At 41.1% G+C, this 24589-nt stretch overlaps 1 protein-coding gene across 2 annotated transcripts in view; it reads left to right on the top strand.

The window, feature by feature from the left end:
• armc9 (armadillo repeat containing 9) overlaps positions 1-22465 on the top strand; it is a 55779-nt gene extending 33314 nt beyond the window's left edge. For both annotated transcript variants that reach the window (XM_084066848.1, XM_084066847.1), the window contains 4 exons: positions 5031-5203; positions 6089-6176; positions 12624-12814; positions 19597-22465. In XM_084066848.1, the coding sequence (XP_083922974.1) occupies positions 5031-5203; positions 6089-6176; positions 12624-12814; positions 19597-19619 (475 nt within the window). In that variant the 3' untranslated portion in view covers positions 19620-22465. The remainder of the gene's footprint in view (positions 1-5030; positions 5204-6088; positions 6177-12623; positions 12815-19596) is intronic.
• The last annotated feature ends 2124 nt before the right edge of the window (positions 22466-24589 follow it).

Below are 24589 nucleotides of genomic sequence, written 5' to 3'. Positions count from 1 at the left end.
TAAGAGCCAAGATGTGTCTCTTTAGGCCTGATTGTTTATGGTACAGCTTGTCCTTGTAACATGACAGTGCAACTATTCCTTGTGCTCGAGGCAGAACGACTGTTCCACAGGCTTTCCACAGGTTTGTACCCACTGTACATATCCCTGTCCTCCCATGTATTAAAGCAAGGGAATGATTAACGTGCAACATTGTTTTCTCACTCAACCGTAAACAAACCAACATACAATATAAGTACATATACAGGGTATCTGTACATTTCTAAAGTGACAATTGAAGGACTTTTAAGACCTTTTTAATACCTCTAAAATAAACATAAACTAATAATAAGACCATTGCTACATCAAAAGTAACCAACAAACTGTACTTAAAAAAATTATCAAACAATTGTCAAACATTGCCGATCTACAACTTGTAGATCGGCTATTTTCACAATATTTATCTGTAGAACCGAGTCAAACTAAATGTAATGCCTCAACTCAGGGTGGGGGGTTCCCAGTTCAATTATCACGGCCTGAAAAGTTTGGGAACCCTTGTATTAAAGCACCAACACCACCACCTTCTAAGAAGTAGTGCCTCTGACCCTGTTCATTTCCAATTACTGATTGACCTTGAATTCCACCACACTGTATGTCTGTGTACTTTGATATTTATTGACGGTGTCTTTTGTCCTGCACCAGGCAGGATGATTGTATAGGGTGTATACATCTGTATACTCAAGGACGGATTATGGCTTGTGCAAGTTGTAAAAGGAAATCCGATTTCTATTAAAGCCACTTGAGAAGCAATACAACAGACCTGGATTAAACGCAAGAATTTGGCAAAACTTCATATTTACGATAAGAAAACCATGTGCTTGTGATTTACACAATGTAGACACTTTGGAAGTGCGTTCTCTCTTTCGACCGCCGCTCCGTGGCAGCAGGTGAGTCTAATGATCTCATCTGGTTAATTTACAGTAGCCTAGGCTTGTGCTCAGAACTACTAATCTGCACACAGTCTGTTGCATTCACTGTCGTCAATTAAAACAAACTGTCTGCCGTCATGTAGTTGTCTTATTGATTTTAAATGCTCAGTATGCAACAGAGCCATATGACTCTGTTGCACTTGACAATGTAACGTTGAAATGCTTGAAAATGTAGGCTTTATTTTGTCATAAAGATGAGACATTAAAATACCGAATCTGATTCGACCTATTAAATTCTGATTCAGGTACAGCAGTAGGCCTACAGTACTAACTTTTGTGGAAAATGTGACTCGGGGCCCAGACAGAAATTAATGAATATGCCATTGATTTCTGTCTGGACCAGAGCTCCATTCTCAACAAAAGTTAGTCGGCGTTACAATAACTAATACAATTTAAAGATAAATAATTTTACTTTTTAACAAATTTAGTTTATTTATTAATTAATTATTTGTTCCCCAATTTAGTTGTTATGCCAAATTCATTTTTACCTTTGCTTGCCACTGCCGTTTTACCCCATTGGCTCACCTTGCCAGTGAGGAGCCCCCACCGGGAGAACGCAGCGCCTCTGCAGGTGCCACCCCAACCCGTAGGAGTACGTGTAGCGACAAAGATCTCCCTCCCTGCCGGGCTTCCCTCCCCCGAACACGGCCAACTTTGGTATAGTTGTATAATATTGCAACAATAATCCCAATAGTCCCAATGCACACCTGGACTTGTGTCACGACCCATTAATGTGCCTCGGCACACAGTTTAGGAGCCGCTAGCGGCTAAAAGACAATAAAATTAGACCCCCCGCAAGTGACATGTTGTTGTGGAAGTCGTAGAGTAACTTTACCTGCTGCAGCTAAACAGGTGGCCGGTGTTCATTTACCAACCTAGATAAACTAGCATGCTTCCTTTTAGTGTATCCTTACGTTCTTTACATTGCCGTTGCCCTACTGTACTAGTTTTCTTAAGGACGTGCGAGCATTCTATCGATCCACCTCGACTTAGTGAGACAATGAGGGGTAAGCAGTTTATGACAAAGCAACCTACTTTTTGATTGTGTGCCAGGACAGTACAATAAAATAAAGTGCATTACGAGCATTTCTCTTTTTGACACACAAGTGTTTGCTCTTCTTCTCAGCGACTATAGCTTGGAGACAAAAGAGGCTGTACGTGTCTGTCTGCAGATGAGGAAAATGTGACACTATATACATTATAGGACACCAAATGACAACAAAGTGTTCGCACTTGTCTGCTAGGGCTAGTGGCTAGAGTGATGGTGATATAAGCGTAAAGTGACAGGCCTGATTGATTTGTGTCCATGAATAGCCAGGTGTCCGATTGAAGTGTTCTTTGGCGTAACACCAGAACAATGACCGTACGGACACTGACTCTGACATGGAGACTGTAATCATACCATCAGGTGTTTTCTATTCCTCAATAAGACCGTAGGGTGCGGTTACATTGCACTGATTATGCTGTTGACACAGTATTGATACCAGTGTATTCTGTTGATGTCACAACGACACTGATGTGTGTGTATGTGTTTCTGCATAATGCAGGATACTGTATAACTGTCGTATACTGTTGTTGATGGCTGATGGTGTTTTTGTGATGCCGTTTCTTCTTTTTGAGTCCTTAGCTATTGTGTCGCTACTCTTAGCTTATCTTTCTTAGTTTACTGTGTTTCTGTATTCTAACTGCTGTGCTGTCTCTGGCTACTGAATTTGCCCTGCGGGATCGATAAAGGTCTATCTATCTGTCTACAGAATCTTGACTAAGGTATCATTCATTGTTAACCCTCTGGCGTCTCACATTTTGTTATATAATGCAATTTGAATGGGTCATGGGTGTCCTGGCCGAGGTTTAAATTGTGATTTTTTATAAAATGGTGCATTTTTATAGCCTTTATCCAAGGCGCTTTACAGTGTGCATTACATTCACCTATTCACACACATTCATACACCGATGGCGGAGGAAACCATGCAATTTACCAACCTGCTCATCGGGAGCAATTAGGGGTTCAGTGTCTTGCTCAAGGACACTTCGGCACTAACCCTGGGTGAGCCCTGAGCCACTGTGCTGTTGTTCTGGAAGAGATCTTTGGCTAAATGTCTAAAATGTAAACTGTAAATAGGTAGTTGGATCCGGTGGGGGAAATCCAGGCGCCAGAGACAGCACAGCAGTGAAAGGTTACAGATACAGGGCAAAGAAGTGCAGTAGGTACAGAAGAATAACATCACAATAAAGACCCCCTCAAACAAATATGAATAAAGTATACAGAAGTATACACCCTATAACCCTATACACTCCTCCTGCCTGGTGCAGGACAAGAGACACCGTCAATAAATATTAAAGTATGCAGACATATACAGTATAATACATACATGGGCAACTAGCGGCCCGGGGGCCACATGCCCGCAGGTTAATATGCCCGCAGGTTAATATCTGAATACTGATATATTATTGATTTCAGCTGTTACAATTCCAAACACGCAAACATGACCCGCTTTAATTACTTCACTCTATATTAGTAGCTTAATGACTAGTATTAAAATTCTATTGTCTTTTTTATGTCCAATGTATTTGTATTTCATTTCATAAAGTTAACATAAGTATAACTAAATGCATTTGAAATTATATAAAAATATTACTTTTCAGGATTCCAATTTAAAAATAGCAAAAGCTCAAAATGCGTCGCACTGCGGTGCGTTTTGAGCTTGTAGATCTGCTATTTTTGCTACTTTTGTGTGATATAGAATGGCCAGACAGTATATGTAATGTGGCCCTCTGGAGTGAGTGTGGAAATATAGTGGCTCTGTTCATCATCAAAGTTGCCCACCCCTGGTATAATGCAACCCTCACGCCTGATGCAGAACATGAAGCAACCTCACCTCCTGGTGAGTGTGACCACGTAATCCACAGCCCTCTGAACGAGGTCACCCCGCACGGCTGCCCTGGAAACCAGACAAAAGCCCTCGCCGGGCGGGCGGGCAGGATGTGTCACTACACGTCCCACTAGTGCCCTGGGAGCTCAGGTTCACCCCTGCATTGTCCCACCTGTATCCCCCCCCTCTCTCTTTCTCTCCCTGCCACTGGGGCTATTGTTTTCGGTCTCCTGAGTACTTAAGCATGTTTCCCAGGGCCTGTGCAGAGTCCTCAAAACGCCCCCTGCAGGTGTGACAGAGAAGAACACGCAGAGTTAGGGCTACAATTATCGATTGTTTTTGATTGGGTCCTTGAAATTAAAAGGTTTGAAAACCATCGCTTTAATGTACCTCTGGGGGAACGTGTGAACCTCATGAGCCCTGCAGAGTTTGAGACAATACAGTACCCGGTGGTACTCAAAGTAGGGTCGAGTGGGACCCCCAGGGGTCCTTAAGGGGGCTTCAGCTGGACCCCAGCAAAATCTTGTATTAAAATTGGCTTAAAAATGTGTCCGGCCGGCCGGCGGACCACGTAGTCACGCTCATGTCACTATGACTCAGCCATAACCATAATGAGATGAGTTCCCAATGCTGCTACGCCCAAATATGGAGTGTGTTGTCTAACCTTGATGTGTCCGCTATGCCCATATATGGTCATAATATGCATTCATGGGACTGACCGACTTCAAACTCGGTGCACCCGCATATCCAGTTACCACTCCAATTAATATGCCCATATATGGACATTCCAATATATATGGGCATATAATATCACCATAATGGGCATAAAAGGGACATGGACTGACAGATATAGAGATCTCCATATATGCGCATAAAAGGGACACAGACGGACGGGTACAACAGGTACTCTGACAAAGCCGCCCGAACCTCTAGTCTAGTTAGTTAAAATAGCATCAAAATCAGCTGCTATTTTTTTTTTAGATGAATATTTTTGAAACATTTTAACAACACATGGGGGTCCCTGGCACAAAATATTTTCAGATGTGTGTAAATTCCTTATTGGGAATAACCCCTTGACATGAACCATCTTGTTTTCAAGGGGGGGCCCAGATTATTTAGGGGTCCTGGAACTGCTGCAGTACCCCCAATGATCAATGTTGATGTTTGTGTTTACATGTGTACCTGTGTGCAGGGACTTCCGGGCGGCAGGGGGTCAGGAAGGTGATGGTGACAGAGTCAGAGAGCACCCGCCGAGCAGACAGAGGAGTGAAGACAGCCTGCCTCCGTCACGCTACGGCTCGCGGCCCCCGACGCGCTCTGGCAGCCGACCCAGCAGCACTGCCAGCTCCCTGCATCACAGCATCAGTGAGTGACCCCCAGAATCTGTGTGTGTGTGTACGTGTGCGTGTGCGTGTGCGTGCGTACGTGCGTGCCAAAGAAATCTTTAAATGACGTGTGTGAAAATGAAAATGTGTGTGTCCGTCCATGTGTGTCCGTGTGCGCACGCTTGCCATGTCCATTCTATGTGTTTTTGTGCGTGATGCCTATATAACCTGCACTGTGCAGAACTGTCTGCCACATATTTGTGGCACAGTTTAATTTCCCTTTAGCCTGTTATTGTTTATTAGGCTTTATACCTTGGTCTTTCGTCTTTCTTTGATGTTAAGTCCAAACAAAGCACTGCCAGACGCATCTGCAAAAACATTCAGAAGAACAAGTTGGTTGAGAGAGATGACAGGGATGTTGGAATATCAATATCTGCTTTGGTCCATATTTTGTCAGGATTATTTCTGGAATGAAGACGTGTTGAAAACGAAGTGCCCTGCAGACTTCATACCTCATGCCGTTGATTTTACATTCTTTTGTACTTTATTGCCTTATTTTACCATCATTGTATGGTCTAAATTAATCACAGAGATTAACAAGAATAATCTGAAGATGAATCAACAGATACTATATATTATTCTGAATGTTGGTCGCACAACCCTGATCAAGGTGGTTGATGTATTGGGCTGTAACGGAAGTCTAAAGGAGGACCGTGGTTGGTCAAATCATATGTCTGTCACGCATATTTCTTATTATATGGGGTAATCCTCAACTACTTTGTCAATAGATGTACCCCAGACGTTTGATATCTACCTACAGTAACTGTCTGGCTACTGCAAGACTGTACAGTGTGTGATATGAATTTCCCAATCTGTCTGTCTGTATGTCTATATCTCTCTCTCTTTCACAAACACATGCACACAGCGTCAGAGTGTGGGCGGGCGTCCCAGGATTCAGAGCTGGACAGACCGTATGAGGGGACAGTCAGGGGAGACAATGGAGACACTGTCAGGTAAACTCAACATCCCAGCATGCACCAGCAGCACACACACACATGCACAGTTCTACATGCACAGCTATTCCCAAAAATCACACAAAATGATTGTAGGAGTTTTCTCTTACTCGCTGTGATGGTAAATGCACTCAATGATACAGCAGATTAAAATAAATGTAAAAACATTATTATTAAATAAATCTAGTACTGTGACAGACAAGAAACAAATCTCTGTGGTACTGGCAGGGCGCCCGGGGGGCTGGCATCCATCCATGCCCACATATACTGTACTGTATTTCCACGATAGGCTAGCGGGCTTGCTGACATATAGTGGGACATTCCTACCATGCACTGACACAGTACTGGAATGTATAGACAAGTGGTTCCCAAACAATGAGTCGAGCTCATGGATTCCCAAACCAAAAATGGGTTCCCAAACCCATTTGTGAGTAAATATCCCCTTTGTTTCCTAAATCATTTTATTATTATTTTCAAAAGATTTAAAAAAAAGAAGAAATATTTCTTAGATTAAAGAAAATACATTTTCAAAAGAATTTCAGAAATGTTCCAAAATATATATATTTTCCCCCCAAAAATGTTGTGCTTAATTAATCATGTATTTTGGTGTCGAGCTGAAAATACCAGTGGTTCCCAAAAGAGAAATTTGATGCCTCCCTGGGACCCAAACTAGTGAAAATAGCTGACAACGCGTCAATGTGAACATTTGTTCAAACTTGTCTACGACCCATAACTGGGTCCCGAGCCTGTCTTTGGAAAAACACTGATGTAGACAGTCTGAGAGCAGCGTCACAATCTTATCTGTCCACTCCTCATGTCTCCTGTCTGTTCCTCTAAACCCTCTCTGTGGCTTTATCTCAGCCCTAGCTGACCTCAGCACAAACTACAGGCACTGAGAGGTAGGGAGGAAACCGAGGGGGGTGGTGGGGGGTACGGAGACAAAGAGAGCAGGTTCAATTTGGCACCAGGAGCACTGAGGGAGCGTAAACATGAAAGCTGTTTTGAACAGGGAACCATGGCTAGTAAAAAAACGACATGAGTCGCCAGCATCCAAGAACGCTGTGTGTGTGTGTGTGTGTGTGTGTGTGTGTGTGTGTGTGTGTGTGTGTGTGTGTGTGTGTGTGTGTGTGTGTGTGTGTGTGTGTGTGTGTGTGTGTGTGTGTGTGTGTGTGTGTGATTACTATACTTGTGAGGGCCAAATGTCACCACCACAAGTATAATTAGAGAAATACACATTGTTAAATACACACCGAAAATAGTAGATCTACAAGCATGTAGATGTAGCTATGTTCAGCTTTGAGGGTTAAAAGAAATGCCAAAAGAAACGTGTAAAAACGGCATTTATGAAATTGCATTCACCATCATGTTGATGTCCTCGCAAGTATTGTAATACAAGCGTGTGTGTGTGTGTGTGTGTGTGTGTGTGGTCGGCGGTGCGCGGTGGGATTCCTCAGCGATGCGATGGGTGACTCAGCACCCTCCTCTCCCCTCTGTGACATGCGTTTAAACGAACTGCCACCACAAAGGGGTCCTTTCAATCCCCCGGCTCTCTCTCTCTCTCTCCCCTCTTTCTCCTACTCCTCCTCCTCCTCTTCTTTCTCCCCCTTCTTCTTCCTCCTCTTCCCAGAATCCCAGAGGAGTTTGACTCCTCCTGAAATGGTCCCCAGACTGTAATGAGTCCCCAGGAAAGCACAGCCAAGTCCCCCCTGGATCACAGTTGGTTCTTTAACAAACACTCTTCTGGCTCGCTCTGACATTGGGTTGCCTCAGTTCACCCCGGGTGTGTTTAGACTAGAGCAGTTAGTTCTCAAACCTTTTTGTGCCAAGGACCCCCCCCCCCCCCAAATTGATATATATTCAACCACGGACCCTCCATCTAAAAATGTCCCCAATTTGAGTTGAGTTTAGTTTAGTTTAGTTTAAAAGCAACAGATTACAAATCGTAACTGTTTAGCACAGTTTGAGGATAAAAAATATTATAAAGCATTATTTACATTTTGGTCCCCTCACCAGTGTTGATTTCGTCGACTAAAACTATGACGAAAAATGTTCGTCGACTACCTTTTTTCACTGAAGAATACTAAATCAATACAAAATAAGAACTAAGCTATGGTGACTAAAACTAAGACTAAATATATTGACAATTTTGTCAATAAAAACTAGATTAAAATGTTAGGGAGGGACCAGTGGAGAAGAGATCCAGTAGAACTACGACAAGTTATTTTATGTTTTGTTGCGCTCGTGTGCTCTGACAACAGATCTGCTATTTTCAGCATTCAACCAAGTGTAAAATCAGCCATTACGACGCCATCAAGGCACCGCCAAAATACATTTTAGTCGACTAAATCAACTGTAGATTTAGTCTTATGATATTTAGTCGAATGAAACTAGACGAAAACTAAAACATTTCAGATGACTAAAATATGACAAACTAAATGGAATTTTATTCAAAAGACTATGACTAAAACTAAATCATAATTTGCTGTCAAATCAACATCAACACTGCCTCACACAAACAACAAAATCTTTTGACATCACATTTGACATCACACTTAAAATAGTTTTTTTTTTTTTTTACGCATCTGTGAGGTGGAAACCTCATATGTCCAAATTCAAAAGTAGCAAAAATAGCAGATCGACAAGCTCAAAACGCTTCACTTTGCGCCGTGTTTCGAGCTTGTGGATCTGCTATGTTTTTGTGTGACGCTGTAGTATTTACGAAAAAACACAAAAAGTTAGAACATGGAGATCAGAGGTTTCTGCCCGACAGCAACGAAAACAACCCTTAATAAAATATACTATCTAAATCACACAGTGTTTTTGCCAGGAAGGAGAGAGGCTGGCAGGGTGAGGTCAGTCCTATCCATTCAGGTCACGTCCTACGTTTGGCAAATATGGGAACAGGTGTTTTTTTGTCAAACAATTAAATTCAAAGGAACCTTATTTGCATGAGAAAATACATTTACATTGCCAAAGCAAGTGTCACAACATAATAAAAACGATTTAAGAAAAACATGTCTGCAGGGTTATAAAGCTTTTTGAAACAAATAGCAGAAATCTTTCAAGATTCTGCTGTCACTTTTGGGACAATTAGCAGCATTTTCCCCAAAACCATTAAAAATGTTTAAACGGTAACAGCTCCGTTTATATTTGCCAGAGGTCCACTTGGTGCAGATAGTGCAGGAAAACACAATGGTTAGTAGTCCTTAGGGTGGTTGTTATTCCATCGGCTAACCTTCTTTTATCGCAACAGTTCACAAATCTTGCTGCTGTTTACCCCGTGTTTACTTAAACCCATATCGACAGAGGAGACTGACTTCCTATTACCGGCAGCTCTTGGCCTCATACTCATTCAATGACACATCTTCACACCTACCAAGTGTTTTTTTTTGTTGTTTGTTTTGTTTTTCATTGGGGCTTCAAAGTGCCCAAGCGACACAAGATTGTAGCCTAGTGAACTTGTCACTTGTATGGAGTTGTTTACTTGTTTAAAACACCAGACTCGGCCCTCGTCGTTCAGCCCTATTCAGCGGTGTTGTCAAGCTCTCCTATAACTCAAGTGAAGGAGCGACCAGTAAAACATTTCACTTGGCAGCGCAAACATGACGGTGACCCAGAGCGTTAGGACACAAACACAGAGACAACACAATGATTAGAGTCTCCAGGCCCATGACACATGTCTGGCTCCCATGCCAATCCCCATTTTGGTAGAGTCTTAGACCAGGGGTTCCCAAAGTTGGGGTCGCGACCCCAACACTGACAGTGGGGTCACGAAATGATTTTGGGTCATCACAAAATAATAATTAATTCAACAGAATGGTTGAAATACAATCTAAAAAGTATTACAAATAGTACATTTTACCATTTTAATACATTACAAATGCGCACCGAAAGTGCAAGTTTATGTGCATAAATTACCTCCATGGTTAGGTGGGGTCGCGAGTCAATGGCCGCATTATTTTGGGGTCGCGGGCTGAAAAGTTTGGGAACCCATGTCTTAGACTACCGATTGCTGATGGAAAAAAGTTAGAAAAACTTAGATTTTATTAAAGTTTCAAGGTACAAAAGTATCAATGTAATGTACAATTAATGCATGATCGATCGTACTTTCTTTTTCTTTTTTTTCCTTTTTTATCCCGCCCACCGATCACCTAATAATATAGTCATAATTAAAGTAAAAAACAAACAAAAATCTTTTAAACGTTTTTTGTTTTTGTGCCTATAATGACATACCCAAGATAGAAACACCAGGTTGGAAGTGGTTAAAATGTGGGACACTTGAAGGGATATTTCACTTTCAAACATGTTTGGGGTCATTTTAATGTCTACTCTGGCTTTTGTGAGCACCCCGGACAGTTTTTAAGTTGCTTGATTCAGTATTTACAGTAGAAATTGATCAGACACGCCCCCTTCCTATAGAAACCCATTGTAACTTCAAACTCCATTTTAACCACAATTCATCGAAAACACCCGTCCTTGATTCTGATGACTGATATTGTCCTTCTAATACGTGAGGGGGCAGTGTTTTTTTCCAATTACTTTTTTCATTTATTTTATTTCATTTATTTATTTTTATTTTAAGGGGGCTTGTCTAATAAAATACATGTGAAATATCTAAATACTGCATCAAACAGCTTAAAAACTGTCTGGGGTGTTCACACCCGAGTAGATGTTAAAAAGCGAAACAATCCTTTATTTGCTGATACCAGTGTCGTCAAGATAGTCAAATAATGGCTGATATCGGCCTGGCTGATATACTTTATGGGTCTGGCTTTAACAATGATACTACATAGTGGAACAACCAAGACATGTAGCAGTAACTTTATCAGGACCTACTGTATACAATCAGTGTTTACAGTCATTTAGCTGCATATTGCAAAATATATTTCTAGTCTTTGGATCAGTGGGGATTAGGGCTGAAACTATCAATTATTTTCTTAGCAGTTATTCTATTAATGACTTTTTTTTATTTGTTGATTAATCGATTCACAAAAATAGGGATAGATCATCAATCGATTACTTTATTAAATCATTAAATCGATTAGTTTGATTAACTGTTGCACCCCAGGTGGGGATATGGAAGATGTTGGTGTCCACTTGGGGTGGATCCAACAGACCCAATACATGTTGTATAGAATTGCTCTGTGGGAAGTGGGTCACTTCCTCCAGCCTGATAAGGGCATTGGCAGAATGTGTTCTTGGGATGGTGGCCGAGGGAGCTTGTCCTCCTCCCCACAATCCAACACAACCCCCCCCCTAACTGCTAAGTCTGCAGTTTTTGTAATGTCTTTTTATACATCCTGTTTTGGGCATCTTGCTCACGACGACCGATACCTAATATTCATTCATATTTTTAAAAATATCCATGTTCTGATAACTGGATATGCCTGCCATAGGCTTTAGGGAATACTGGGTGACTGGGAAGTATTGATGACATGCGTGTGCGTCTGGGTATTGTATCCCCAGAAATGGACCATATCAGCTGAAAAGGAGTGAGCCGGCTGCTATCAAATGTTGGGGCTGAGAAGTCCGTTCAAGGTTAATGTAATCTCCTTACACACAGAGAAATAAAGGTGCCAGGCAGCCAACTGGAACCGTTCTTCCATTCTTCGGTGATGCTATGCTGTAGATAGAAGACATATTTTATCATTATTCTAATATTCTATAAAGAACCTTTCTTAAGCACTTAACCCCTATACTGTATATACTTCATCGAACGGTGTCCCCCACTCCTTTTTTCCCCTCTACCCAAAATCTCGAGATCTGCTAGTTTCAGCAAATGTTCTCCTATTAAGACATGGTATAAGTGGTCAAAGGTGCCCCCAATTAACCATTTGTCGCTCCTCAAAGAACTTGGACAAAGAAAACGTTCTCTTGAACCATATGAGGAACATGAACCCTTCTATTTTGCTGTTATGTGTCTTTTCAAATGAGAGTGGGAAGCCCAATCTCCCAGGGGAGCTGAGATGGAGACGGTGTACAGGAGATGAACTGACACAATTCTATCCTATAGTCCAGCAGGGCTGCATGGATCCAGAGATAATAATCCTGTTTCAGGCAGTGATTTCTCTCTCTGAGTGATTATCTCTCCCCAAATAATTAGCAAAACGCTAAGATTGATAATTGATAATATAAAGATAATAATAATAATAATAATGTAAAGAAAAAAAAATCTAATCATGGTATTTATTTTTCTTGTTCTGATCCAGAAAAGGTTGGGAACCACTGGTCTGCATCTCTAAAGTAAACTAGCAGAGCACATAAATGCTTGAGCTCTACAAACACTTCCTGCGGTCACTTTAAATGCCCCGATGAAGTGGAATTGGAGATCATTGCATTGTGATTTGTGTGGCTTCGTTCACAAACTGCACGCAGTATGACTTACTGTCGACCCACTCACTATTGAAAAAAAGAAAGAAATCTTCTCCTTTCTGTCCTCATTAATAGTCATGAGTCCTTTGCAAGCCGTCCAAAGATTCCACGATCGCCGGAGGCCGACGACGCAGCAGTGGAGCAGAATGGCGGACAGAGCAGCAGCGCTCGGAGGGGTCGATGCCCGCCACTCGCCCCGCAGTTCTCACACAGTGAGCCGCAGCACACCAGCCGGCCCACCTCAGTTAACTCTACCAGAGGACAAAGTGAGTCTAAAAATTAACTCTACCAGAGGACAAAGTGAGTCTAAAAATTAACTCTACCAGAGGACAAAGTGAGTCAAAAAATGTACTATACCAGACAACCATATTTTAACTTTTTTTTACAGTAAATTAAAGATCATAATACAGCGTCACACAAAAGCATCAAAAGTAGCAGTTCCACAAGCTCAACACTCGATCTTGTAGAGCTGCTACTTTTTATATTTTTTTATTTGAATCCTGAAAAATAACAGTTTTCCACCGAGACGAAAGGTAATAGTCTCTTTATGCTGCAAGGGCTTTGTACATGTAACAAGCTACCCAAATATTTAAGTAACAAGCTACACAAATATTTAAGTAACATACTGTAACTACCCTAAGTTGCTAGATTTAAAAAAAAAAAGAAGAAAAGTTTAACTACCACATGCTACTGGAAATTGGAGTTGAGCTATTATCCCCTAATTGTAACTCCACTACTCTACTGGAAGTAGGTCATTTTAGCAGATTTTTTTAAAAGACCGCAACTACATCCTGGCAAATGTTGTCTGTTTCTGGCTGTTTCTATCTACTCACTTAGCCACTTTGGCGGATAGTCAGAGATAACCAGGATTTGGCTCATGGCTGGCGATAATCCTTTAAAAAGCAGATTGCCAACCACGATTTAGAAGCAGTTTTATATTCTACAACCGTAGTAGTCTATTGAAACCTGCTCAAGTGGATTGTGAATTTTGAGATCGCCTGCTGCTTTGGCCAGCACAACAAAAGCCAGTTCACTGCCCTGCGTCTGTAGCATTGTCTCGTTTCTGTCAGGCCGCTTTTCACCCCGTTTCTATCTTTGTCTGGCATGTTTCTTGTTTTCTGGCCACAATTCATTCCAATTTCTCTCTTTCACCCCAATGGAATATCAGTTGACGTTCAGCTCAAGCAAAATGTACTGGCGCTGCTTGTACACCTGTGTCTGCCAGCCCTGCCAACCCCATGAGACAGCAGCGTTGTTCAGCAGTAGTAAGGTCCAAATAATAAAGCACTGGATCAAATTTCCTCTGAATTTAAGGTAAAATCAATGCCCTACTTGATCATAATAAAGTAACCTTGAACCTTGATACAACAGCGTCACACAAAAGTAGCAGATCTACAAGCTGATAATTTGAATCCTGAACAGGAACAGTTTTGGACATAATGAGGTTTCCACAGAGACGTAAAGTAATAGCCTCTGTATGTCTGCTGGGGCTGTGTACACGTAACAAGGACTTTAGTCCAAGCGATGTTCGGCTAAAGCGAAATGTACTGTACTGTGCTCTACTAGTACACCTATGTCTGCCCGCCCTGTCAAGCCCATGAGACAGCAGTGTTGTTCACTAGTATTAACCCAATCAATCCGGGAACGCATTAAATGTCTTCTAAATTTAACAGGTTTCTGAAAAAAATATGTTTCTACAGCATATCAGTGGTGCTCAAACTTTTTCATGTCAAGGCCGCCGACCCCCATCTCAAAATGTTTAGTTCCAGGGACCCCCAGAAGCAAAGATTTGAGTTACAAAAAATATATATATTTTCAAAGATTTGCACAAATTGTCATGAATTCAAAGAAATAGCAGATATACAAGCTCATAGCGCGACACTCTGTGCCACGCTATGAGCTTGTATATCTGCTATTTTTTAATAGCCAAAGTATACAATAATGGTTATAGCTAAAAATGACAATGACGCGTTCCCGGATTGAATGGGTTAAGGTCCAAATAAAGCACTGGATCAGATTTCCTCTGAATAAGCCTCTCTGACCAATATACTCTGCTGTCATAATTGTATAATAATTATTATGTAATATGCATGTCTGTTTACCTTTTGTTTGTTTTTAAGTTCACCTGAAGTTCACCTCAGGGAACTGCACCTACTGCCCCATTATACCATTCTCTCTGTCTGTCTGTCTGTGTGTGTCTCTCTCTCTCACACACACACACACACACACACACACACACACACACACACACACACAAACACAACCTATCTGTGGTCCCCTGTTCCTTACCAAATATTCAGCCCTCGTTGCCAGAATGGTGCGGTCTTTTGTGCGTGGAAACAAAAGCACTGGTAACATAAAGGACAGTATCAAATGGATCATTGTCTAATAATGATTAATCGTGTTGTCTAGCAGGTTCCAACAAGATTCACTTGTTTTGGGGAACAAATGCCGGACTAGTTTCGCCCTGCGGCGTTCCTAGCTTGTATGGCGTCCTGGCCCTTAAAGCGTGATGATGCACAACCAGGTTTCTTGACTTTCATATCGCAGCACCCGATACTTAGATACTACCTAGAAATCATCCCATTGAATTGGCTGTTATCACCTTTATCATCGCATAGCTATGGTCCCAGTAGGTCCCTACTGGCCTACCAGGAGGCTCTGGTAGGCTGTTATCAGCCATTCTATGGGTGATTCAATGTTACCTCATGTGCTGTCACGGGGCGGAGTCACATTGAAATACAGCCCAAAGCCCAATTCCAGAACCTGCCTCGGCGGCGTACCTCGCCAATCATTAGATTTTCAGCCCAACCTCCTGGGATCGAATCACGATGGAGGTGCGCTGTCAGAAGCGCACTTGAGCCACGAGAGGCACCACCGAGCGAGCTAAGGCGAGCGAGTCGCCGTGCCGAACGCTGCGAAGTCTGCTTCTGCCAAACTCAGCGCCGTCTGAGTTATGTACAGATTAGGCACGATAGGCACAGAATTGTAAATCTAATACATTTTAGCTGTCATGTGACAGGCGAATATGAATACCGGTAGTCCATCTACACGCATCGCCACATGAGCATTTGCACCTTGTTACCAGAAAGGTGCTGTTCCTTACCAACATTTGTACCTTGTTAGCAGAAAGGTGATGTTCCTTACAGACATTTTCACCTTGTTACCAGAAAGGTGCTGTTCCTTACCAGGAAGTCTTTTGTACTGGAAAGAAAAGCAGTGGTCACTGATGAAATAAGGGACAGTATCAAATGCATTCATGTCCTACATAACTTGTTTTGGGTTTCCAAATACTGGGATTTTACAGAACATAATGCAGAGAAAGATGCTTGGGGTCATTTAGAATTGATTCTATTTGTGTGTTGTTGTTGTTATAGTTGCTTATAATTATTACATTCCCAGTAAAGGTTACTGATAACCACATTTGGATTAAAACAAACATCTACAGATAGGCCAAGAGGGAATTGCTCCTTTTGGCCAGGGGAGATTAGGCATTTGGGCTTCAGGCTGAGTAAAATAGTGAATAATTTTTTACACACTAATATCAGTATCGGAGTTCTATTCCCTTCTTCCGAGTTGCAGTATTCAGGCGACTCCGGCTCTGCTTTGAACACTATTTACACTCTGGACCCCAAGCACTGAAGCAGGACACTCAGCTATGGGGGTGATACAGGCATTCAGTATCAGTCAGGCTCTAATACTTACAGAATACAGAAGTAAAAGTAATTTTAGATGTATTTTGCTATTCAAAAATAGCAGATATACAAGCTCATAACGCAGCACAGAGTGCCGCACTATGAGCTTGTAGATATGCTACTTTAGAAAAACCGTTAACATTTGTGCAAATCTTTAAATACAAATATTTTTAAAGCAAACTTTTGTAACTAAAATCTTTGCTTTTGAAACAAAATATTTTGAGATATTTTTTATATATATTTTTTTTTATATTTGTTTTTAAAAAACTCTTAGGATTTAGAAAACTTTTTATAATCGGCCTCAGGTCTTAATGGGTTAACAGTGGATGTCAGTCTGTAGTATGCATCCCTCACTGGACTCGCAGCTTTTCTTTGATTGTTAATGATGTAACATCTTAAACCTGGAACTTGTGAGTGCTGCTGGCTAGATGGTTCGATTGTGCAGCCCGGCCCCCTTATAGCAGGGAGATATCATCATCTGCTCTCGCTCTCTCTCAATGAGTCTTAATTGCATTTGATGGGTTATTACCTCCGGCCGCTCTGCCAGGCTGACCTGACTGGAAAGCCTGTTATGTTATGTTATGAGGCCTAATGGCTGCCTGAAGCCCCTGTATCCTGCTGGTTTTTTTTCTTATTTACCCGTCTGGCGTCTACAGTTTTAAGATGCAGTCATAACGATCACAGGAAGTTGTGTCATAGCACAGTGGTTGTCAAGGACCTCCAAATTGATATGTATTTGGCCGCAGACCCCTATCTGAAAATAGTTTATGCCAGGGAGGGACCCCCAGAAGAGAAGATTTGTATAAAATAAAATAAAAACGTTTCTTTTTTTCAAAACATTTGAAGAGATTATTTTGAAGATTTTTCAATTTAGCAAAATGCCCCAAAATTGAGATGACTATGGCGTGGAAATAATTATGAAAATATGCCATTTGTGTTAATATCATCTGTCTGTCTTTATACAGCTGAATGGAAATGATTCTAACGATAATGAAGAAGTATGATTAGCTCAAATAATTGCGTCAGGCAACCGCCGGGCAACTGCTTCAACTCCTACGATTCCATGTGCTTGTCAGGGTGGGGCGTCCCCAGTTGAAATATGATTATTTTTGGGCGTCCCCAGTTCAAATATGATTATTTTTGGGCGTCTCCAGTTCAAATATGATTATTTTGGGGGGGTTACACCTTGAAAAGGTTGAGAACCACTGGCCTATAAGGCATATCGTTGTTGTTGGCCAGAAACCTCTTATCTCCTTGAAATGAAAAAGGTGGAGAATCACTGCTCTACCACCCTCAGTGGTCCCTGTTCTGTTTTGGTTAAATACAGCCACGCTGAACCCTCAGAAGGAAGAGGGAAGAGGGGTCTGTGAAGTCAACTAGACGACCACCCACCCAGAAGCTAAGAGAAGAGAGATGGTGGAATGCTGGTGTGATGACAGAGGGTGTTATCCATCCACCTCCCTCTGGGCTCTGTGCCTCTTCTGGCGATGACAGATCCCATTGTGATCTGTTCACCTGAGCGTCTGGAAGAATGCTGGAGTAATAATGACTGGAGGGGGGTTGTCGTCGCTGTGTCCCATATTGGTTAGAATCAGAATCAACTTTATTGTCACATCACAGGTTTACAGGTGTAAAACAGTGGGTGCAAGCTCCATCGTTTTTTGTTATTTCCATAAGAGAAAGAGAAGAAGAAGAATGGGGGGGGGCAAGGGGAAGAGGGGGAGAGAGATCAATAAAAACAAACAAATGATCTACATATTTACACATAGTACCGTATATCTATCCGGTGCGGTAAGTACCTGAGGTAAGACATAAAGGTGCGTGAGCATAGGAGCAGATATACACTGTACATGATATGCTATGGACGTTAGTTAAGGTGCGAGAAAAACAAAACAAAGAAAAGTGCGTTGTACATGGGATTAAGGGAGTAGTTAACCCAAAAAATTACTTATTTTCTATCAATTACACACTCCATGAAGCCTTGAGTTCATGGAGATTTTTTTGTTTTTGTTGCATTCCTCAGGCAATAATTTGCTGACTGGTGGAGTCCTATTGACTGATGACACAGGCATCAAATTATTGGCTCAGGTATGAGACAAAATCTAAAAAAATCTACAGTACATGAATTCAAGGCTTCATGGGGTGTGCAATTGGTGAACTAAGGAAATAAGGTAACTGACACAGGTTATGACGATGAGGAGATGTGATGACGCAAATGATGGTTTAGTTGTTTTGGTTTCCTCTCTTTACCGTGGTGCGGCTCAGCCCGGCTCACCGCCTCTCGTCTCTCTGTTCCTCCCTGAGGGGTTACTTCATGCAGTGGGTGTCATTCGTTAAGCCCTCTGGCTGCGATTTCTTCCCCTTTGTCATGTATTTAGGGCAGTTCTCAGCAAGGGTTATCTCACACCCGCGGGGCTAAGATCTCACTGATAAGACACATTCCTCCCCAAACTGATGAATTCCTTCAACCTCCTGGTGGTTTAGTCCAACTTCTTAGGTCCTCTATTTTTTTTAAGAAAAAGTTTCTAATGTTTTTTTTTGTGCCAAACGTTTATGTCATGTTTACATGTGACAATCACCAACCTGTGATTGTAGAGATGGAATGCACTGTGATATAGTGAAGCATAGTGCCAGCTAATGTATACTTTCACATACTTTCACATCATTTTCATATACGTAGCCTACATTATTGATGGTTGATTGTTCCTTCCTGACATGACTGTATCTCACAGTACAGTCACTCTGTATCTATACCTTAACTGCTGTGCTGCCTCTGGTACCTGAATGTATATCATTTATATCATATCGTCTCTTGTCGGGTGGAAACCTCTTATCTCTTTTCATGATTTGTCCAAATTATTTCAAGGACCCCAACAGAAACAAGTCCGCAAGGACTTTTTTGGTCGGACCTTTTAGACAAAAGTATTATAAATGTAACTGTGTTGTTTTACATTCTTTTGCCTAATAAAAATATCAATCAATTTCAATCAATCAATTCAAATAAAAAACTAGCAAAAGTAGCAGATCGACAAGCTCAAAACGTGGCGCTTCGCGCCGTGTTTAGAGCTCACAGATCTGCAAATGTTTTATGCTTTTGTGCGACACTGTAGTATGACCAGTAGGGCGTTCATTTACGGAAAAACACAACAGGTAAAATATGGAGATAAGAACTTTTTCTGCCTAACAACAACGATAGTACATGCACATACAGCATGCATTCACAGTACATGGGAGCACTGACAAGTTGGCAAGTTTCATTCCATGCAATCATTTGATGGAAATCTAAATTGTGTCACCTTCTCTTCCTAACCCGATATGCACCCCATCCCCCCCTTTACCCACATCTCTTCCAGGCAGCCAGTCACAGAGGAAGTGAAGAGGAGTGGACTGTCACCACAGACGGACCATATCTCACTCTGAAGCTTCCTGAAACTTCATCCTCTCTTTCAGTTTAGTGATCAGGGTCAGGGGAAGACAGAGAGATATAGATGCATGGACACCAGAGAGGAGTGAGGAGTGGAGCAGGGAGGACGAGGAGGTGGTGGAGGAGGAGGAGGAGGAGGAGGAACAATGCAACGGATTGTTGCTCCAAGTGTACCCCACCACACACACATGCACACATGCACTCACACACGTTTTGTATTACTATACTTGTGAGGACGTTGATATTTTAGGAAGACAATTCTATGAATGGCTTTTTCCCCCTCTTTTTTTTGGCCTTTTTCGGTCCTAACACTAACACCGAAAATAGCCAATCTACAAGCTTACAACGCGTCGCACTGTGAGCTTGTAGACTGTCTATTTTCGGTGTGCAACACACCCGCAGACAACTAAAGGCATAAGTCCAACCCCTAAACCTGACCTCCAAATGTATTATCCTAACCCTAATCCCAAACCTGAATATTTTCCTAAAAGAAAAATGTTCTTCACAATATCTAATTCTACTATACTTATGGGGATATTTGGTCCTCACAAGTATAGTAATGCAAATACACACACACACACCCCTCCCCCTTGCACTCAATCCTTTTCAACGTCAACAGAGTTTTTTTCTGTAATATAAGACGGCTAGGCCAATAAGCAACAACAAGCACCCCCCCTACCTCTTTCTTCTGTCCTGTCCTTCTTTATCGATGATATGTCAATACATCAATTACAATCACTATAGTCTTGACACATACCTATTGAGAGAGTTACGACACCCCCATAGACTTTAGTTGTAAACAAAGAATGTTCATATTATATTGTCTCTGTCGGGTGGAAACCTCATATGTTCAAAACTGTTACTTTTCAGGATCAAAAGAGAAAAAAAAGTACAAGCTTTCGAGCTTGTGGATCTGCTACTTTTGATACGTTGTGTGACACTAATTTATGCTCAGAGAAAACGACAAGAACGAGAATCAAACTTTATTGTCACATCACAGGTTTACAGGTGTAAAGAAGTGGGGGTTTTGTCCCCTGTGCGTGCGCCATCATTTTGTAGTTTTGCGTGAGAAGAGAGGATAGAGATATAGATATCAAAAACAGGAATAAAAAAAACCCCCAAAAAGGTAGCACATCCCAAATTTCAAATCACTGGAGGACAAAGTACTGACATTTTCACGTGTTTCGGCTAAGAGCCTTCATCAGAGCATTAAATGCAAATAGCATATCGTCTCTTTTGGGTGGAAATCTCATATGTCCAAAACTGTTACTTTTCAGGGTTAAAATTCAAAAATAGCTACACCAGCGGTCCAGGCCATATCTGCTACTTTTGATGCTTTTGTGTGAGGGTGTAGTATAATCAAGTAGGGCATTAATTTACCAAAAAAAACAACAGCAGCGATATGTAGTAGCAGGTACTATGTACATGGAGTTTAGAGCATTAGCATCATGTGCAGGTGTGTACATGATGAATGTGGAAGAAACTTATTTCCATCAGGAACCAATAGTTCCAAACACTACTGTATAGTTGGGTGTTGATGAAGCATGTAACTCTCTTTCAATGGGTCTGGTCTTGAATGGTTAAAAAACAAAGCAGTGGCCACTTTGACAGGTAAACGCAGCTAAAAGTAATATTTCTGTGTGCTACAGTAACACCTAAATGCAAACACACTCAAACTTAACTTTATTACTTTCAGCTATGTTTACCTGTCAATTGTCGACCAGAGGCCAGTGTACATCACACACATCGGGTGATAAATAAGTGTCATTGTCATGGTAATGGTTTCCTTTGTAATTATATATGAGGGAAAGGGCAAGAACTGATTTTTACTACCAAGACGATTGTGATGATGTTTTTACCCAGAGTGCAACAGTAATAGGTTTTGGTTTCTAGTCTAGATCGCTAGCATTAGAATGAATACAGAGTAAGGACTGCAATTATCACTTGGTACAAGAGCCATAATCCTAATTTATACTCCTTAGTACAACGGTGTCACTTACAATAACTGATTTTCAAGCTGATATCACATCGTGATGGAGTGCGGTGTCTGGCTTCGAGTCGTTCGGATAGTCGGTTGTCCAGAACTGCCGATCCAACCGATATATGGGCATATACTGATGATATACATGAGGGATCTCTATAATATGGGCATAAAGGGACAATGACAGACAGATACAGACATCTCCATATATGGGCATAACAGGGACAGACGGACAGGTACAACGGGTCTTGCATAACCAGGAGGGCATGTATTCCCAATTTGCATTGATCCCAACTTGCATCGTTCCAGAGTAGGTCTAGTTTTAGTCAATTTGACGATGGGCCTTGCGACTCAGGGGCCTTGACTACCAGTGGGGGTCCCATTACCCAATCCATAATCTGTCCTTGGTGACACCGTCATGTGATGGGGTATCAATTAAGCTATTTTTTATATTTATTTATTTTTCTCCAGCATTTCTGCTTACAGTATTTCTGATAGTGAGGGAGAGATAGACAGGAAAGACAGGAGAGAGAGTCTGAGCCTTATGTGCTCTTACCAGCATTGGTATATTTGTATCTATATAAAAGCCTGCTGCCTAACAAGCTACCACCGTATCTTCTCTGCTGGACAGGAACAGTGGCAGGTATCAGGACTGGCTCTACCCCACATATAGCAAAATGCTTTGGGAAAATTAATTATTTATTGTCATTGAGCCAATTTAAGAACTTGACTTTTATTGTTTGTTTGTTCAGTTTTTTGTTTTAATGTTTTTTTGTAATGTTTAAATAAAGGTCGAATTAAATTGCTCTAAAGGAAAGGTGATCTATCGGTACATTTACAATTCTGGTGTATTTCTCAAAGGTATTGTCGGATATGTGCAATATTCATGGAAGTGGTGAACCACACCAATGAGGTACTCGTGGACAGTGTATTGCCATATATAGCCTATATAAAACAAATAATTTGTGGTATTAACCACTTAAACGTTTTCAAAAACATTTATATTCTAGCCAAGCTAATATACCAGCCTTAAGTCTTAAGTTTGTAATGATATCATTGAACAATATCCATTTGGTACCAAAAGAAATGTCACTCATTGGAAACAAGACCGCAAGGACTTACATGAACGACCTGTTAAAAGGAATTATCCTTTTTTATTAACCCACACAACAATTACTGAATAGCTGTTACTTGGAAGCTTCTTCTTTGTCCCTCTGTTAGGGGTGAGTGAAATTTCACCCCCGGTCACCGACCTGCCAAAAAAACAAAACAATACCCTCACATTTATATGATCTCACAAGGTTCCTGTTAGAGCAGTTAACATAATAGTAACAATATATGATGGGGCAGAGCTACAGACCTTACTGTACCGTTACAATCACATTAACCTGATAGCATTAGTCCCGACGGTCCCCTTCTTCACGCCTTTTACTGGAAGCTAATCTTTAACACTAGCATCCCTATTCTGGGGCAAACATTTGAAAAAATGGTCGATCTAGATACAAGCTTGTTGATCGACTATTTTTCACCTAGACATTAAAGTGTAGAGAGAAAACAGGAGGGCGCTCAGTAGTCTATTAGAGCCCTTTGTTTACGCCTAAGCTTTTGTGGTTACAGTCAGACTTTGATCAGTTCCTTTTCAGGTACCGTACCGTCCTTTATTTTCATCTTTTGTACAGACAATGAAAAATGTATGTAAATTAAGAACTATTTTTGAGTCACTGATCCATGAATTTAGATATTCTCTTAATAAGAATATCAGGAAAATCAGGAAAACAACTTCTAATTAAATAAATGAATGTACCAGCTTTTTCTTCATCTCAAAAATGTGTTTGACTTGTACTCTTCAAGGACAGTACAGGGTTTGGAGCATTTGTGAAGCTAGTGTCCAGGCTGTTGCATAATGCAAAACAAATATGTTTAATTCTCATGATGGTTAATTATCTACCAATTCATTGTGGATTTAATTGCATAGCTGTTCAACTCAATTGCAATTTCATGCAGTGGTAGTGGTAATTGCATGCAGTCGCAGTTGCTGTACTCTTATTTATGTTGTGCTTTGTTTATGTGATAAAAGTGTTCTGACAGACAGCGTGTAGAAGTGTAATATATTTCTATATGATGTAAAATAAACTTGACATGTTGTATGACCTTGTGCCTTTTTAGCATACTTTATTTGCCCCACTGGTGAGGCACTACACTGGCAAAAAAAATCTCACTAGCATAATTGTACTCAATATTACACAAATTAATTTGAAGTTATAAAGAGGGCTTGTATTCCAAGTACATTTAGCTCAAGTCAAGAACAAAAATGTGGCAATGCCCAAAGCTCTGCACTGAGGATTGGGAATATATCTCAAATTGATCAATGTTTTTATGTTATGGACGCCAGAGGAATTTTATTTAAAGATGCAAGTAAAGACAAAGTGTTGGAAATGGAATATCGTTGCTGTCTCTCTCCATATTTTAACGTTTTGTGTTTTTTCGTAAATGAACAACCATCATACTACAGGGTTGCACAAAAGCATCAAAAGTAGCAGATCTACAGCCGTGTTTCGAGCTTGTAGATCTGCTACTTTTTATGTTTTTGAATTTGTATCCTGAAAAATAACAGTTTTGGACATACATGAGGTTTCCGCCCGACAATATCATAATGTCATTCAGACTAAAGTGTTGAAATGCTCTTTTAAGTGACTGACAATTCCTTTAACTACAAGGACATATTAAGTAGGAGTGTTCTTGGCTTCAGATGAAACACATGGCCTATCATAAGCAACATGCCCCCACATTAATAATTACAGCCAGCATAACAAGCAGTGAGCATATCTTGCCCACTTGGTGCCGTGTGGTTGTGGGTTGTGGTGGGTTTGTTCCCCACAGAGGAGCCCTTTGTGTCCAGGCAGTAAAACTGTCACGCTCCGGTAGGAACGCTGTACTCATG

This window comes from Gymnoscopelus microlampas, assembly GCF_963454915.1.
Source record: "Gymnoscopelus microlampas genome assembly, chromosome: 9".
NCBI classification, from domain to species: Eukaryota; Metazoa; Chordata; class Actinopteri; order Myctophiformes; family Myctophidae; genus Gymnoscopelus; species Gymnoscopelus microlampas.
Note: the sequence above shows the minus strand (reverse complement) of the source record. Positions and strands in the feature narration are given on the sequence as shown.